The sequence below is a fragment of the Balaenoptera physalus genome (assembly GCF_965194825.1).
Source record: "Balaenoptera physalus genome assembly, chromosome: 11".
Classification (NCBI taxonomy): domain Eukaryota; kingdom Metazoa; phylum Chordata; class Mammalia; order Artiodactyla; family Balaenopteridae; genus Balaenoptera; species Balaenoptera physalus.
Window position 1 is genome coordinate 47,192,051 of NC_138896.1, and position 19,191 is coordinate 47,211,241.

General features: G+C 34.9%; 1 protein-coding gene and 1 long non-coding RNA gene across 2 annotated transcripts in view; one reads left to right on the forward strand and one right to left on the reverse strand.

Moving 5' to 3' along the window:
- Positions 1 to 9,944, forward strand: part of KHDRBS2 (KH RNA binding domain containing, signal transduction associated 2) — a 754,183-nt gene extending 744,239 nt beyond the window's left edge. Inside the window, exon 9 of the mRNA XM_082414355.1 lies at positions 3,965 to 9,944. Within this exon, the coding sequence (XP_082270481.1) occupies positions 3,965 to 4,062 (98 nt within the window). The 3' untranslated portion in view covers positions 4,063 to 9,944. The remainder of the gene's footprint in view (positions 1 to 3,964) is intronic.
- Positions 1 to 19,191, reverse strand: part of LOC309638422 — a 313,379-nt gene that overhangs the window by 149,279 nt on the left and 144,909 nt on the right. The window lies entirely within an intron of this gene.

The window sequence follows — 19,191 nt, forward strand, 5'->3', positions numbered from 1 at the left end:
CTTTATAACTTCACATTTTAGAGAATTCCCATCATTAAGACTTTATAATGATTTCTCTATTCCTATGTACAAGGTTCCATGATGGACTCAAGTTAGAATCCCTCTGGATTTCTAAGAATCACTTCTATCTCTGAAGTAATCCAAGAGCTTCTGGTGAGCAGAAGCTGACCACACAAGGCTCAATGGCACACTATATGATTCATGACAAAGGAAAAACATTCAAGTCAGTGCTCTCCAGTCCAGACACAAAGACCATAACTTCACTGAGAGAAGCTGGCTTGTATTGTAATGTGGTGACTAAATGTGTGTCTAAATATAAACATTATGATATTAGGAAAAATATAGACCAAGGAAATTTGGCACAAATAGAAATAGTATTTCCCTGATCTCAATTATTATTGAGAACATGTAAGCAATGGGCCCAAGATCTGAATTAAGTGAAATTAATCCTTGATTTCCTCTGCTAATGGTAAGGAATCTTAGAAAATCTAAAACTTACTTTTCCTGGTTAGGAATTCATTTTAGCTGCCTTTCTGGTTACTACTGAAGCTGAATCCAGCCTCTGTACCCCAACATCAAATTAAATCTCAGAGACAGAGTTTTGGGTGAAGTAGAAAAGAATAGCTTTATCACTTTGCCAGGCAAAGGGGGCAACAGCTGGCTGATGCCCTCAAAACTATGTGTACTAACTTGGAGAGGGTAATGAGAAGTTTTATAGTAATGGTTCCAAGAGGGAGTGATCAGCTTGTGGACATACTTCTGATTGGTTGGTGGTGAGGTAAGTAGGAGTCAACATCATCAATCTTCAGGTTCCAACTGGTATTGGGTCTATGTACTTGTGGGCAGCATACCATCTTTAACCATTAACTTCTTCCACCTAGTGGGGGTTTCAGTATCTGCAAAACAGCTCAAATATATTGTTGTGTGTATTCCTTGATGGGGAACTAGGACCTTACCCCAAAGCTGCACTATTGTTTCTCTTGACTATTTCACCCTTGTCTCTGCATCCTCTCCCTTCCCTAATTAACAACTGCTTGAATCTGCCCTTTGGAACTCAGTGAAGGCCATGGAGGCTGAATGAAGCCTATTTCTTGTAGTCAAAGAAATGGGGGACACAAAAGGCTTTTGTGCACAGGAGCCCCACAGGGCCCTGCTCAGTATCACTATTATGCTGGGCTAATAGTATTTCCCATTTTCCTAGCCTTCAGCAAGGAAGAAAGAGCATAGTATTAGTTCACATACCAGTAGAGAATTATGAAAGAGCATATTTTTGTGCAATGAAAAAAGTTTTAACACTTTTTTGTAATAGGACTCCGCTATGATTATTTCATTCAATCTAATAGTGAAATACTTTTGATACTTAGCTAACTAACCCTAGTGAGTAAGAGGTGTGACTTTATAACAAGTATATAAGATTCCTATTTATAGAGCTTTTAAAATTAATGTTGAATTTCTTCAGCTCAACTGTTAGTGTTTTTAAGGTTGTCATTGGAAGCTCTTTATGCCTCCTAGTTCCCACATTTAGTGGATTATGTGATCCGCTATGCACTGCATATTTTTCCAGGTGCTGGGGATACAGCAGTGAACAGTGTCACTCCCCATTTTAATGTTGGTCAACAGTTAAAAGATGTAAGGTTTTAGTCCATCAATTTGCTGCCCTGGAGTTTTAGATAAAGTCAAATAAAACCAAGTCAGTGAGTTTTCATTAAACACATTTGCTCTGTGGCAAGTCCCCAAGATTATGCCAGTTTAAAAGTTCCGACAAATCTGGGGGTAGATGTGGCAGTAATGGCTGTCACTCTGCCTGCTGTTGTTTCACTGTTTTGCAGGAACATTCAGCATCTAAGAAACAATCCAGGACTTCCATCCCCTGGGAAAACTTGAAACCTATATTATTGCAGCTCCTAAAGCCCATAGATTGCAACCCAGGGATCTTTAACACTCTAGAACAAATGAAGCAAAAAGTGGTGCGTTCCCTTTGCTAAAAAAAAGTAATAAAATGGGGTAGATTTTACCTCCAGAGGATGAGGGCACTGACGTATTCTTGATTATTCATAGACAAAGTGTAAAATTCATATTCTATAAGGCTGACAAGGCACTTTCTAGCTTGCAAACAAGATCCATTTTCCCTTCCAGTACATCAAAGAAACTTTTCTTTATTTCCAGTCAAGTACATACATAAAATTCTTCTCCAAAATGTCTCTGTTGAGAAAGTCTAGCAGCTTGGTGGTAAACTGCTGTCTTCAAGAGATCACATGAAAAAGACCAACATCTACAATCTCCCACCAAAAAAGACAACATGATCTAGAGCAGGTCCTGTAAACCTTTCTTGTAAAAGCCCAGTGTGTAAATACTTTAGGCTTTGCACGCAGTATGGTCTCTATTACAATTACTCAAGTCTTCCTTTGTAGAGTGAAGGCAGCCACATACAATATGTTAATAAGTAAGCATACCTGTAGTCCAGTAAAACTTCATTTACGAAAACAGGCAGCTGGCCAAATTTGGCTCAAAGGCCTTAGTTTGCCACCCCCTGATCTAGGTAAATCTGTATTCTGACCAAAGGTAACACTTCTCATATTTATTTAGGATCTCACTTCTATTTTGTGTCCTATCATATATTGAAATAATCATACGCGTGTACCTTAAATAGTGAAAGAAATGTAATTTTTTATTTATCATCAGATATCATTTGTAATAAAGGTATCCTAATGAAGGATATCCTCAGAAACCTAATGTTCACCCCTTTAATGCTATTTTCCCCTATATTGATCCAACTTTTGTTCATTTTTCTATATTATAGATGATTATTCCTTTCCTTATAGTATAGTAAGTACAATTTAAATTTTTCTTATTGTTTTTGCTAAAAACATTCTTAGAGGCACTTGAGCTATCCAGGGGCATATGCCCTACATCAGTGGCCTCAATCTGAAGTGATTTTCCAGTTATTTCCATTACCACCATCTTGTATATCAGCTGTCAATGTCAGTGTGTCTATTTCTAGTAATCCCTTTTCTTATATCCATACTTCCTCCCTCCATAGCCCAATGCATAAAATCTGCTTTCTAATGAAGAACTGAATTCTTTCTGATTGAAAGACCCAGATAACCTAGTTTCTGGAACCACTTAAGCCACCATAAACCCCTTGGCCCTTTGAAGGAGCACTACATTTCCCTTTTGGGTACATAGACTTTAAAAAAGCTATTTTCCACAACACTCAAAAGGTTGGCTGCTTGTTTCTTGTCTGTTGGCCAGGTCCCAGAGCACTGAGGTTACTGGAAGTCAGATTAACAGATAAATGAAGAATTTTCCTAGAGTACTAATACCTCTTTATTTTTCAACTTGTTTTTCGAAAAACTGATAGAAGATTTTTCTTTACTGATTTGTTACTGAAAATTTACGCCATATCTTCTTCTCTCTCACTGACTTGGATAGTTTAGCACAATGAACCTCAACGTTGGACCCTGAGTCATCTAGGGAAGCACTGAAAAAATACCAAACCCTAGGTCTCACCCTGTAGAGTTTTTAATCATTTGGTTTGGGAGATAGAGACTAGGCATTAGTCATTTTTGGTTTGGTTTGGTTTGGTTTGGGTTCAAGATTCCCAGTTGAATCCTATGTTAATCAAGGGCTAAGAACCACTGGTTTCCTATATCCAGTTTCTTTTAGGAGTCTGTGCAAAGGATTAGGGAGGGGCGGTTTACCTTGATGCTCCTCTTTCTATTTAACACATAATAAATGGACTTTAACTTTCTCTGCTTTGAAAAATGCCCTGCAAGTTTAATTCCAAGTGGCTGTATTTCAAAATATATACTTTTTTGTATGATCTCACCATATGGAAAATGTAGTAAGTCTAGAGCGTTCAGTGTTAAGATCCTTTATTCTCTTTTCGGCTATTGCATCTTAAATAACTGTTTTTGATAACTGTGAAGCCAAGTGAATGCTACTGTCTTTCTCTTGTTCATAGCACCAGAAGAATGGGCCATGACCCGCTCCAGCCTGAAGGCACCACCACCAAGGTCAGCCCGAGGGGGATACAGGGAGCACCCCTATAGTAGATACTGAGGGTTCTCCTCGCCTGTGACCTCACCTCAAAGACAATTCATAGCCTGTGTTCTCCACATAAACAGCAACATGACAAGTAATAGTCCTTTTCTTTGTTCCTATTCTAGGGATAACTGCTCATGATTGCTTCCATATATTTCTTGTATTGCCCTGATACTGTTGGCGTGACACTGACATTAGTATTATTTTATAAAACAGACTAAAAAAAATATTGGCAAGCATTGTCTATAAACCATTCAGTAGGATGATATTCTCTTGGTTGTTTTCATTGTTGTGTGTAATCTTTTTTTTTTCCTTTCTTTCTTTTTAAAGAAAGAGCATGAATCTGTTAACAGATTTTGAGTCTCAATCAACTAGCAAAAACTTTGTTTAGGGTTGCTAAAAAACTGTAACATGATATTTGAACTAGCTATAATAAAGTTGTAGATAAGATGTTTTAACCTGTCTTTTAATATCTGTTAGTTAGATGAAGCTGTTCGATATTAAGTTTGTAAATTTAATTTTAAATGCTGTTTTAATGGGGTTGAAAACAAGCAGCTACTGTATGTATGTAGCTAACTGAATTTGTTTAGTGTTTTAACCTGTATTTGTTAAAAAAGAAAAACACACACACATAAAGTTCCATGTGTAAGCTTCTCTAAATAGGAAACCACAATTTGTCAAATATGTTTGCCATAATTTGTCAATAAAGCTGAAAACTTTTGTAAAAACTAAATTTGGAATTACTTGTTTTCTAGCTTTAAATGCCTGCTTTATTTCTTTTTCAAGAGATGCCTAAAATGTTTTCTATTTAAAAATTACAAAAATGAACCCAAGCCTGTTTTAAGATATTTGTGTAATACTTTAAAAGTGTATTAATAACTTATGGTTGTTAAATAATTTAAAAGTTAACAAACTAAACTGTTACATGAATCATGGTTAGTAAACACTAATGTATAACATGTTAATGGAAAAAAATGGATTTAGAATAATAAATGGATTTTAAACTATCCTCTAAGCTTTATCTTGCTAAACACAAATTCTGGTTGACTTGTTTGCATTAGCATGTCTCTCGTGAGAAAGAGTAATGGAGTATAAAGAGGTAAGATTACCACTTACCACTGTCTAAATGCCTAGTTCTTCAAACTTTGAGTTTCCCGCACATTAAATATCCCATCCAACATGTAAGCATTGCGTAGATTCACTTTATTTTCACTCAAAGGAGTGTGTGGACTTCATTTGCGTAGTTTATAACAATTTGTTTTGACAAACAAATCATCAGTGTCACTGGCAAGTTGTTGCTATTCAACCTCAAAAACTTTATTTGTAATTTTCAGTGCTAAATATCATCGCCCTTGAAGGCAGTTTAGAGGGCTGATAATTCTTTTGAGACTATCAGACTTGATGGCTGATGATTGTTAAGGAAATATGTCGCAGGACTCAAAGGATGACTAAACGTTAAACAGGTAACACTAATAGTAACTCTGTAATTTTGCCTATGCAACAGTAATGTTAAATATTCTCAGTTATTAAGTTCCTGATAGTTAAAAAAGTAAACCTACAAAAACATAACAAATAGGTCTATAGGTTATTAAAAGAACTAATTAACATTAACTAGAGGCACCAAAATTATTTTACAATATATAACCCTCAAGGTAATAAACAGAACTAAAATTAGCAATAATAGTAATGCAATTCTTGCTAACATCAAACGTGAGCTAAATTTTGATGGAAAAAAGAAAGTGAAAAACTCGATGGTAGGGATGAATGCCAAAACTGTTCATCTTTTAAATACAGTTTTTTTGTTTATGGTGGCTTTTGTCAATGTAATTGGTTTACTTTTTTGCTGCTAACCAGTTTAGGCATATTGTTGTTCAGTTTTTGCAGCTGGAGTTGCATGCTAATAGTTTTATGAAGTGTGTGTCTGTCATCAATTAAATTTGTAATATTTGCCTTTCACAAAATGCTATTGAGTTATATTTAATTTGTTTTCTATTCTTTCTTACTATTTCAGGTACCCACAAGCAAAGAGCACATAATTGAATAGCAGGTGTGATGGGCTAAGAATGAGAGAGGTAAGTTTATTTTTATCTTGACATAGATAGATAATCTTTAGCAACATGAAGCTATGTAGTAAGCTAAAACACCAAATGCCACTTGTTGAAATACTAAAAAGGTTTAGATTGTTGTCTAGAAACTGAGTTATTTGTATCTTCTTTTAAAGAAAGTGATCTAACTTGGTATTTACCTGGCAAGGCTTTCTGAGCTTATTCAGAAAGGTGAATTCATAGTTAATCTGCAGCCCTTTTCCTTGCAATGAACTACTATATTACCTATATTACTACTATATATTACCTCTTCTTAATTGTGCAGAGAAAGAGTCAAAACTTTTATTCTGCAGACATAAGAAAAGGAAATCACAATTGTTGACTGAGATGGAGGGGATGGGAAAGGGAGCCCCATAACCAACCCCTTGCCTACCCTCTGTCAGTAAGATGATATTTACTTAGTCAACTAAAATAAACTTACCATTATTTTCCCCATTTATCCCATTAGATTTATCAGTAAATTCTTTGTTTCTCATCTGCCACTCTATTTGATTCAGCAAATATTTACTAAGTACAAAGCACTATTGGAAATTGAGACTTGATTTCTATACACAAGGAGTTGAAAACTTTAGCCAATAAACCTCAGACTGAAAACAATGCAAGGGCAGTTATGAGATCCACAGACAGGCTTGAGAATTGAAATGGTCTTGCCACGATGTTTGAAACAGAGATAAAATCCAAGTTTTCTCCTTCTAGGTTTGGTCCTCTTATCACTACACAGATATCCCTGATACAGTGTAGAGTTAAACAAATGCCATAGGCGAGAGATGAGAGAGCCTGGATATTTCTCATGACTAGAGGGAGGCCAGAGACTGAGGGAACCATGGACTGAGAGGGGCAGCCTATGCATGGAGGTGGAGGGGAGAGCTGCCTGGGGAAGAGAACAGGCTGAGTCAAGTCTTGGAGTCCAGACAGTTCAGGAAGCAGGCTCCAAGGGGAGAAAGAACTTGTAATCCAGGTATCCTGCTTACTATTCTCCTTTGATCCTTTTTAAACAATAAGCTTGATCTTGTATAGCAATGACAGAGAAATCAGTCGCAGTTTGTTACTATTTTGATATATTAATCTATATGTTTTTGTGTCCATTGTAATTATTTTATCATTGCTGTTATTGTTGCTTTATAACCTATGGGTCTCTCACCATTCAGACTCGATCTTTCAATGCATTAACTCAGGGCAGGGCGATCACAGCAGAAACACCAGTGCTGAATAAGAAAAGAGAAAATTATTGGCTATTGAGTTTAAATTAAGAGTTTTTGAAGTTCAATAACAACGATTTGTGAGAAAGGAGATTTTGAGTTTCAAAAGCTTGTATTTTGAGCAGGTTCTGAGTAGGACATAAAACAGTAGATTTAAAAGACTCCTATCCAAAAATCAATAAATAAAGACTCCTGTCCACGTGCCTCCATATATCTACAAGATAAACATTGTTCAGGCTGAGAAGAAAGCTCAAGAGGTAACAATATCTAAGATATTAGTGTAAGACATTAGTGTGGCCTTGAGTCTGAGTCTGTACACTAAATCGATTATCCAATAAGAGCCTCCCATAGGTTTAGAACACAGAGGGAATATTTGTCTAAAGTGGAGCCTGGGGAGGCTTCACTGAATTCCCCCACCTCAGTGTGTTCTAGGTGCAATCCTGTAGAAAAATGCTTCTATTGAATGTTTTCCCATGCTGGCACGAGTGGAGCAGATGTGGCAGAGAGCCACTCACAGTCACCTCTGCAGGAAGGCAGGGAAAGGAGCAGTAGCATCAGCTTGGACCAACACTGACCAGAATGCAGATGTATATGTGGAGAGGTGAGAAGATCAGCTGCTCCCTGCTACAAACACCTCCAAAATTTAAATCCAACCCAGAAAAAAAGAGAGGAGGAAAATAAATTCCTGAGTTGACAAGGGAACCTGTGACCAAAATTAATCTGAACTGGTTGAGATAATTTTTCTCCACTGGCAGTATGGGAACTTGAGATTGAAATCAAGTTGAAGTATAGAAAAATATAATTATGTATACATTGCAGTCATTTATTACATAACTTTCCCAACTCATAAAATAATCAGAAGTGAATACAGTAGGTTTCTCTAGCAACAGGGAATGAGAATTTCCCTAAGTTAGTGGCCTCTCAGCAGAAACCTTTGATAGGATGAAAACTGTTCAGTGTGGCCCCAACAGTGAACATTTGCCCAGCTGGAGGGAGCTTTCTTCTCTTGTCAGTGACACTGGTCCCATTGGATCCCTTCATGAAATCATGTCCCCTCTAACTAATTTCAAAATGCTGGCTCCCAAAGATGGCAGAAACAGGTACCATGCCAGTTCTAGAGCCAGTGTCTGTATAGTTATTCTCATGTCTGACATTCATCTGTGCAAGTTACATGGTATAGGGTTTTTAAATTACATTTGACATTATTCGTGCGCATACTCCAGACATTCTTTCAGATAATGCTGTAGCTCTTGGTATACTATAATGATCCTATGACAACAGGGAACTCAACAAAGGTTGCTAGTTTGGACAGTAGACATTAATGAGTAAGAAAGTCTTTATACCTGCTTATATATGTCCAAAAAATTTTACTACACTCCAGTATGATTAAATCAGAATCAGTTTGATGCCATTTACGAGACCAAATAGTACTTTTAAGTACTTTTAAGTCTTATTTTTAATATTTAGATGATTTTCACTTTCAGTATATTAATGGAACTAAGGCCATTTAGCTTAATAACAATTGAAGCACTAACAGTTTTTAAATAAATTTGTCACAGAATGACATGTTAAAGGTTTTCATGAATTCCTTTAAAGGAAATTGCTTTTTAAACTATATTATTAAAATATTACACTTGTTTCTTTAGTTTTTCACTTAAAAGTATATAGGCTTGTACTTTGAAACCACAAATGTCCCTTAAAAATGTAACCATTTAATTATATAGCATTTTCTTTATCTCTTTGTCTCTTGGCTAATATAATATAGAAGTTTGTCTACTTTTGGGGGTTTTAAAGGGAATAGAAAACAGTGATCAGTAATCTGTCAAGTTGGTTGAATATCAAGTATTTTTTCAATATCAAAAAACTGTTAACTGAAAACTTCATCTGTTTGCCACTCTTGCAGATTCCATTGAAAGGTTTAATTTTTACTGCAAAAAAATTATGCAGTGAATAATTGCAAATATCCAATTGAATGGTAATTTACAAAACTGATTACATTATTTGTGTTCTGTATGAGGCCAAAGAATAATAACAACAATAATAATAATGAAGCCATCAGTTTTCTGAGCATACATACCAGGCAAGGTACTAGAATTTTCACATAAAGACATACATGGAACCCCTGTAATCCTTACAACAAGCTTTCAAAGGAAGCACAGTTAACCCTGTTTTACAGAAGAAGAAGTTGAAGTTCAGAGGCTTAGCTAATGTCACACTACTAGTATATAAGAAAACCAATGTTTAAAACAAAATTTTATAACCCATACATTTTCCAAAATGCTATCATGATTTCCAACTTTTAATGAATTTGACTCATAGCACAGGGAGATCAGCTCGGTGCTTTGCAACAACCTAGAGGGGTGGGATAGGGAGGGTGGGAGGGAGGCTCAAGAGGGAGGGGATATGGGGATATATGAATGCATGTGGCTGATTCACTTTGTTGTACAACAGAAACTAACATAGCACTGTGAAGCAATTATACTCCAATAAAGATGTATTAAAAAAAAAAAGTGAATCTAAAATCTCAGGTAGCAGTAACATAATTTCTGTTCTGTAGCAACTTGATGAATCCTAACTAAAAAAAAAAAAGATAAAATATTTTAGCTTGAAGTTCATCTACTTTGATCTTTCCTCAAATTTGTCATTCTGTCAAAAGTTCCATCATAGAAAATAGAGGTGAATGCTAAGTTATATTTTAACATTAAAAAAACCCTCACGTGGTTAAATAAGCATAAAAGAAATTTCATGCTTTTATTCTTCAGTCTGTAAATCAGAACTCTGCTTTAAAGTATGAGAGAGTCAATTCAAATCAGAAACATCTTTGTATAAACCATGCCGTCATGTGTTAAGAACACAGAGTGAAGCTATCACTCAATGTTAAATATTTTAAAACAAAGCATTTCCTGTTGTCAATATAATGTGTGGCATTTGCCTGGACATTCTAGTTTTCTATTAAAATATCTGAGTTAACAGTAAGATAGTTGTTCTTGTTGACTGGCAGTCACGGGTCTTCAATATCCATCAGGAAGATTAATTTTCTAGTCTCTTTACTTAGAATTGATTAATTGGTACTCAAAAGATTATTTACAGTGGGTAATAAGGTCACTCTGCTTGATATGCTGTTTTATATCTCAGTCTCTTACACTTTACTGTGAGAGAAATTGAGAAAATAGGAGAGGAAGTTGTCTGAGTCATACACCACTGGATGCCTTAACAACAGCTAGCTTCTCTGCCTTTACCAAAAACAAGTACAGAACGAGCCATCTTAAAAATTGGTAACAAACTGCTAAACACTTATTTTGTTCAAGTTTCTGTTTCACCATATTTTATACTTCACAGTGGGATATAGAGAATGATCTATTTCCAAGAGAAATTTGGAGACTCTTGGATCCTCCTCTTAGAACCTCTCTGGAAGCAAATGTCACCACTACACACAGGTTTCCTGTCACCTTGATGCCTCTCAGGATGACTTCCACCAGCAGGAAAATGTTCCCTCCCTCCTGTCTCAGTCTCTGTCTGCCCTCACAAAGGGGCACCGCATTTCCTGTATTCTGACCTTACAGCCTGCCTTTTTTGACATCAGGACATTTTTCAACCTTTTCTGATATCATCTCACCCCTTCCTTCTCAAAGTCTCTGTCATTTTCCCAACGGTACATGGGATGTGAGAAGACAAAGAGAAAAACAATTAATTGATGACTCTAAGGAAGGGAGTGCTGTCCAATCTATACAACAGGGCCCCCACATTAAAAAATGTTGTGTTAATTATTAAACCAATGCATGCTCATTGTAAACCATAAAGTATGAAAAGAAAACAAAATCACATTTAATTAAAACAGAAAAATAATAACATTTATGTATAACCTATTGGTCACAAAATCTTGATTTCTTAGCTGTAATGTATAAGGCAATGCAATAGGTAAGAAAATGTCTTCAATTAGTCTAAGTTCTCTATTCCAAAATATAAACCTTAAAATAATAAATAAATAATCCTCTTAATGGAATTCACAAAGATCAGTTCATAGTGTCTATGACTGGAAGGAAGCCAGTTTTAAATGTCCTTAAGCAGGGAAGATTATATTTACATGTTGCATAAAGATAATCTTCATAATGGAATTAATGCTGAATTTTTAAACTGTTTCTTTCCACTTTCTTCTTGGAGGTTTAAGAATATAAATGTTTTTATTGGCCAATACTTATTTAGAACAAATATTAGGTATGTTGCCTTCTTTTAAGGCAATAGTTTTTAAAATAAGTAATCCATCAGGTAAACTTCTATGAAACCCTTTAATTACTGATAACCTCAAACAAAGTACAAATTGGTTTAACTTCTTAAAAACCTTTCTTCATTTCTTGTGAGTAAATCATTCAGGTACAAATAATGGTTGTCTTACAATATGGCAGAATTGCCAGTGAATTGGTAATTTGGGGGAAGGGGTTCTTTTTTTTAAAATTTTTTTTTTATAGACTTTTACTTTTTTTTAAAGTATTTGTTTATTTATTTATTTATGGCTGTGTTGGGTCTTCGTTTCTGTGCGAGGGCTTTCTCTAGTTGCGGCAAGCGGGGGCCACTCTTCATCGCGGTGCGCGGGCCTCTCACTATCTCTGCCCTTCTTGTTGCGGAGCACAGGCTACAGACGTGCAGGCTCAGTAATTGTGGCTCACGGGCCCAGCTGCTCCGCGGCACGTGGGATCCTCCCAGACCAGGGCTCGAACCCGTGTCCCCCGCATTGGCAGGCAGACTCTCAACCACTGCGCCACCAGGGAAGCCTGGAAGGGGTCCTTTTTTTTTAAATACTGTCTCCTTTTTTAAGTTACAAAATTAATCCATATTCAGGGTTAAAAAATTATACTGTATAATGTAAATATGTAATGTAAAAATCAAAATTCTATAATCCTACTCTTCAGAGATAACTCTGTTAATACGTTGGTTTGTATTCCTTCTGATTTTTTTCATCTTCTTTCCCTTCTCTCCTTCCTCCATTCCTCAACTGCTTGTTACTTATTTATTCATTTTCAGTGAGATTCTGCTTTATCCAGAAGTGCCATTTTAATTTTCAGAGGTGAGATGAATTTTGTTCTTTTGTGAAAAAGTGACCCATTTCCATAAGGTTGATTTGTGTGGAGAATTAAAGTTGTATTGTTACACTATGAAATGTTAACCCACAGCACATGCTCTAGAGTGTAAGCAAACTTACTTTCACTTTTTGAGTTTCAGTTTTCTTGTAGGTAAAATGGGTAAAAAAAAATAATAATAATAGTACATACTCATAGAACTGTGAGGCATGTAAAGAAAAATCATACGTATATCTTCCCCAAATTTAGTTAATATTCTTTCCCAAGGTATTTTCCTTGACTAAAAATTTTAACTTTAAAGTATCTTCATGGTATGTATCAAATGTGTAAATAGAAGCTAGTTTAATCCATAAATACATTCATATTACTGAAATCAATTTGCAGCTTAGACATTTTAAAAACATTCTTTACTGAAACCAGATAATGTAGGTTTTAGAACACAGTTTTAAAAATGCTCATCATTATAGTCATAAGGAAGCATGTATTGGGTATCTTCATAACATGTATTACATGTTTATACACAAGAATCTTATAATAATGTTGCACATATATTGCTCACATTGAAATACAGCTAAAAACAAAAGACTAGCCATGTTTGTATAACTATTTCAATAGTAAGAATAATGTGAATAAAGAGGTATTTGCAAAAGTGGAATGGATACATAATACACGTCAAACACTGTATCTTTAGGATTTACTTCATATATTTTCTCAACAGCCCTATGACATAAGTTCTAGGGCATTCTCATTTTCTGAATGAGGACACTGAGCCTGAGAGGCAAAGTAACCCACCCAAGGTCACACTGGCCAGTGGCTTGGACTCTAAACCCAGAGACTTCATCCTCAACTCCTACATTCTACTGTCCCTTCTAACTTTGATCACATTTTATGTAGTAAACTAAATTTTAGAGGAAACCAAAATGCAGATATGTAGTTCATTCATCAAACTAGTAAAAAGGAATTAGAATAAACCCTTTTACTATGAATACTGCCAAGATCAGTATTAAATTTGAAGTCTGATGATAAATTTCTGAATACCTCTATATGCATAAGCCAAAATATTCAGAATATCTCTTTTTCCTGAATAATCTAGAAAATGTGTCTTGCATAATAACCTTGACTATAGGTTGTGCCTGACTATATTTATCTGCACATCTTACCATTGATTAAATGGAAGTTATGTGTATCTAAGTATAGAATGTAGCCTTCATGGAGGTTGACATAAAACTTCAATGAAAAATGAAAACAAACTGGAAAAATATATGTCTAGAAAAATAGTCATGGTCACTTACTTGTTTACTAACAGCATGCTCTATTGTATTGATTTGTCTCAATCTGTGTGACTGCAAAAATAAAATGTAGTTTTCCTTTACTATGTCTTGTCCTATATAGAGGATATATACCATTTAAATGTATAATGTATTTATATTTTATTAAACTTAATAATAGGTTACCAAAATGAAAGTGAACATGAGAATAAGGAAAAAATAGATTTAGAAAGAAATGTAGCTGAAAGGCTGAGAAAGACCCATTAGAAGTGCTATGACAAAACAGGTAGCAACATGAAAAACAAAAGATAACTCACCCCTTATAACCTTAAAGAATGGAGTGTCTTGACATCTGAAAATTCTCATAAGTCACAATCATGTGCAATTTATCACATAAGGCAATAACTTTAGAAATTAAAAACATGCTTTGCTTCTACAGCAAATACAGAATACTTAGCTATTGCATGTGTCTGAAATGTCTGTTTCTGTCTCAGAACAGTCACTCTTGTGGACCATTGCATTTTCCCTTCACTTCCACCAGCAGAGTTTCTTTTTTTACCACTTCAAGAAAATTTCTACATGTCCAATGTTGAGTAAAGAACAAAAATTTGTACCAGTTTGTGCTTTTAGAAAATTACAAATTACATATATGGAGCTTTAGAATTGTTCAGAGATATTTAAAAAATAAGACTACTAAATCTATAATTCAAGGGTATGACAAAATAGTTTTATCACATTGCTCTCAAACATATTGATGTTTGAGAGATACTGTCTTTCAACCTATATTTTAAGAAATCTGTAGTTTGGTATACCATACTATGAGTAAAACAATAGACCCTGTTGGAAGCATATGTTTTCTCAATAAGAATTGTTTGTTTCTTGTGCTGAGATTATTAGGGAGATATCTAAAATAGGGCATCATAAACGTTAATTACTAATAAGTAAAACTTGGTCATGAGCTGATTTGATTGCTCAGAAGTAGGAGAAGACCATTAATTAATTCTTTCAGGATTTAAGTCCAAGGTGTTTTTGTATTTTTAGTAATATCCAAATGACTTACCAAATCCACATAGTTTTCCATTTCTAAATCTACCAGTTAATTATATCCTTCAAGGAAACACTTTTAACTGAAAATGAGACTAGAAATGAGAGCCTGTGACTAAATGAAATAGGTTCAGAAGAAAGTGGCCTTATGACGATTTACGGCTAAAACATATTCAGTGAATGCCAAATAGTCCACTGAGCTAAGTGCATTGCTAGCTGCCACATAAAGAAAAACTGTCATCAAGTGCAGCATCCTGGTTTGAAGATGTTCAAGAAATGTTTTGGGAAAGAACAGTCAGGCTTTACTTCTCTTGTAGCAAAAATTGGAGCCCTCGTAGGAAAAGGCTTAACTTTTTAATCTTTGGATCAATCTAGTATATTGATCCAAAATAGATGGGAGGCATTTAGCAAATACAACTAAATGAATAAATATCAATTTGCCTCCATATTTTTCTAATCATATTTCTTATGTACTATTTATGATATATGGAAATTATATTGATTTATTTGTAAAATGCTAATATTGTGTATGACATTATATGTACATACATACATATGCATATCTATCTACCTTTATATGCATTGCTACTTTAAAAAATTTAAGATAATATTGATTTAATTATCACAACAGCTCTATGAAGAAAACAGGCCAAATTTTCCTATTCTTATTTTAAATATAAGGTAATAAAACTTCGATGGGTTAAGAGGTTTGTGCAAAACCACACGACTTGGTCTGAAATATTAACCTCTCCAAAATAACTAACCATCTCATTTTTGTAAGTGGTTGTGTCCAGTGGTGGAAGAGAGATCGGGTTGTATGAGAGAGGACACTGCTCATGTGAAGTAATTATTAAGCATCTTTTAATAAAACACATTCTAACTTAACCAAAATTTTTGAGATTTACTTTTACATATATATAAATATTTACTCAGAACTTTAATAATTAACAGTTAGATGCCTTCTCCTAAAAACATGCCATAATATTAAATAATTTAAAAAACAGCATATTGGTGTGTGATGCATATGAAATTACTCAAAATCAAGATCCTAATGGATAAAAAAGTGTACAGTAAATTGGTAATATTGAAATGAAGTAATGATTTTTCTGATTTTAGTTGGAAGAGGATAGATTGAAATTAAGAAAAATCAATAGAAGCATTCTAATTTTTATTTATAATACATCAAGATTGTGACTCCAGTTCCTTAGCATCTCTGATTCTAAGAACTTGAATACAAAAAAATGGGTAATTATTCCACCACTAGAGAAGAATTAGCATATTATCATCCATCCATCTTAATTTTTTTTAAAAATGGACTTTATGAATATTGGATAATTGAGATTTTTAAATGCCATGCGAGTTTCAAAATCTAATTTTGGCTTGGTTTGCAAAGATCAAAAGAGTCACTGAAATTTCCTAATTTGACACCAAGCACCTTGTTTTGAGGAAAAGATTCCAGACGATCTGAATCTAAATTAAACAGATCAGCAGTTGATCTTTCTTTTTTTTAAACAACTTTATTAGAGTATAATTGCTTTACAATGATGTGTTAGTTTCTGCTTTATAACAAAGTGAATCAGCTATACGTATACATATATCCTCATATCTCCTCCCTCTTGCATCTCCCTCCCACCCTCCCTATGCCACCCCTCTAGGTGGTCACTAAAGCACCGAGCTGACCTCCCTGTGCTATGCGGCTGCTTCCCACTAGCTATCTATTTTACATTTGGTAGTGTATATATGTCCATGCCACTCTCACTTTGTCCCAGCTTACCATTCCCACTTCCCGTGTCCTCAAGTCCATTCTCTACGTATGCATCTTTATTCTTGTCTTGCTCTTACGTTCTTCAGAAACTATTTTTTTTGTCTCCATTTATATGTGTTAGCATACGGTATTTGCTTTTCTCTTTCTGACTTACTTCACTCTGTATGACAGTCTATAAGTCCATCCACCTCACTACAAATAATTCAATTTCGTTTCTTTTTATGGCTGAGTAATATTCCATTGTATATATGTGCCACATCTTCTTTATCCGTTCATCTGTCAATGAACACTTAGGTTGCTTACATCTCCTGGCTATTGTAAATGGAGCTGCAATGAACATTGTGGTACATGACTCTTTCTGAATTATGTTGCTCAGGATATATGCCCAGTAGTGGGATTGCTAGGTCGTATGGTAGTTCTATTTTTAGTTTTTTAAGGAATCTCCATACTGTTTTCCAGAGTGGCTGTATCAATTTACATTCCCACCAACAGTGCAAGAGGGTTCCCTTTTCTCCACACCCTCTCCAGAATTTATTGTTTGTAGAATTTTTGATGCTGGACATTCTGACCAATGTGAGGTGATACTTCATTGTAGTTTTCATTTGCATTTCTCTAATGATTAGTGACATTGAGCATCCTTACATGTGTTTGTAGGCAATCTGTATATCTTCTTTGGAGAAATGTCTATTTAGGTCTTCTGCTCATTTTTGGATTGGGTTGTTTGTGTTTTTGATATTGAGCTGCATGAGCTGATTGTAGATTTTGGAGATTAATCCTTTGTCAGTTGCTTCATTTGCAAATATTTTCTTCCATTCTGAGGGTTGTCTTTTTGTCTGGTTAATGGTTTCCTTTGCTGTGCAAAAGCTTTTAAGTTTCATTAGGTCCCATTTATTTATTTTTGTTTTTATTTCCATTCCTCTAGGAGGTGGATCAAAAAGGATCTTGCTGTGATTGATGTCACAGAGTGTTCTGCCTATGTTTTCCTCTAAGAGTTTGATAGTGTCTGGCCTTACATTTAGGTCTTTAATCCATTTTGAGTTTATTTTTGTGTATGGTGTTAAGGAGTGTTCTAATTTCATTCCTTTACATGTAGCTATCCAGTTATCCCAGCACCACTTATTGAAGACACTGTCTTTTCTCCATTTTATATTCTTGCCTCCTTTATCAAAAATAAGGTGACTATATGTGTGTGGGTTTATCTCTGGGCTTTCTATCCTGTTCCATTGATCTATCTGTCTGTTTTTGTGCCAGTACCATACTGTCTTGGTTACTGTAGCTGTGTAGTATAATCTGATGTCTGGGAGCCTGATTCCTCCAGATCCATTTTTCTTTCTGAAGATTGTTTTGGCTATTCATGGTCTTTTATGTTTCCATACAAATTGTAAAATTTTTTGTTCGGGTTCTGTGAAAAATGTCATTGGTAGTTTCATAGGGATGGCATTGAATCTGTAGATTGCTTTGGGTAGTAGAGTCATTTTCACAATGTTGATTCTTCCAATCTAAGAACATGGTAATTCTCTCCATCTGTTTGTATCATCTTAAATTTCTTTCATCAGTGTCTTATAGTTTTCTGCATACAGGTCTTTTGTCTCCTTAGGTAGGTTTATTCCTAGGTATTTTATTCTCTTGGTTGCAATGGTAAATGGGAGTGTTTGCTTAATTTCTCTTTCAGATTTTTCACCATTAGGGTATAGGAATGCAGGAGATTTCTGTGCATTAATTTTGTATCCTGCTATTTTACAAATTCATTTATTAGCTCTAGTAGTTTTCTGGTAGCATCTTTAGGATTCTCTATGTATAGTATCCTGTCATCTGCAAACAGTGACAGCTTTACTTCTTCTTTTCTGATTTGAATGTCTTTTATTTTTTTTCTTCTCTGATTGCTGTGACTAGAACTTCCAAAACTATGTTGACTAATAGTTATGAGAGTAGACAACCTTTTCTTGTTCTTGATCTTAGAGTAAATAGTTTCAGTATTTCACTATTGAGAACGATGTTGGCTGTGGGTTTGTCATATATGGCCTTTATTATGTTGATGTAAGTTCCATCTATGCCTACTTTCTGGAGGGTTTTTATCATAAATTTGTGTTGAATTTTGTCAAAAGCTTATTCTGCATCTATTGAGATGATCATATGGTTTCTCTCCTTCAATTTGTTAATATGGTTTATCCCATTGTTTTGCATATATTGAAGAATCCTTGCATTCCTGAGATAAACCCCACTTGATCATGGTGTATGATCTTTTTAATGTGCTGTTCGATTCTGTTTGCTTGTATTTTGCTGAGGATTTTTGCATTTATGTTCATTAGTGATATTGGGCTGTAGTCTCTTTCTTTGTGACATCTTTGTCTGGTTTTGGTATCAGGGTGATGGTGGCCTCGTAGTATGAGTTTGGGTGTGTTCCTCCCTCTGCTATATTTTGGAAGAGTTTGAGAAGGATAGTTGTTAGCTCTTCTCTAAATGTTTGATAGTATTCACCTGTGAAGCCATCTGGTCCTGGGCTTTTGTTTGTTAGAAGATTTTTAATCACAGTATCAACTTCAGTGCTTGTGATTGGTCTGTTCATATTTTCTATTTCTTCCCGGTTCAGTCTCGGAAGGTTGTGCTTTTCTAAGAATTTGTCCATTTCTCCAGGTTGTCCATTTTACTGGCATATGGTTGCTTGTAGTAATCTCCCATGATCCTTTGTAT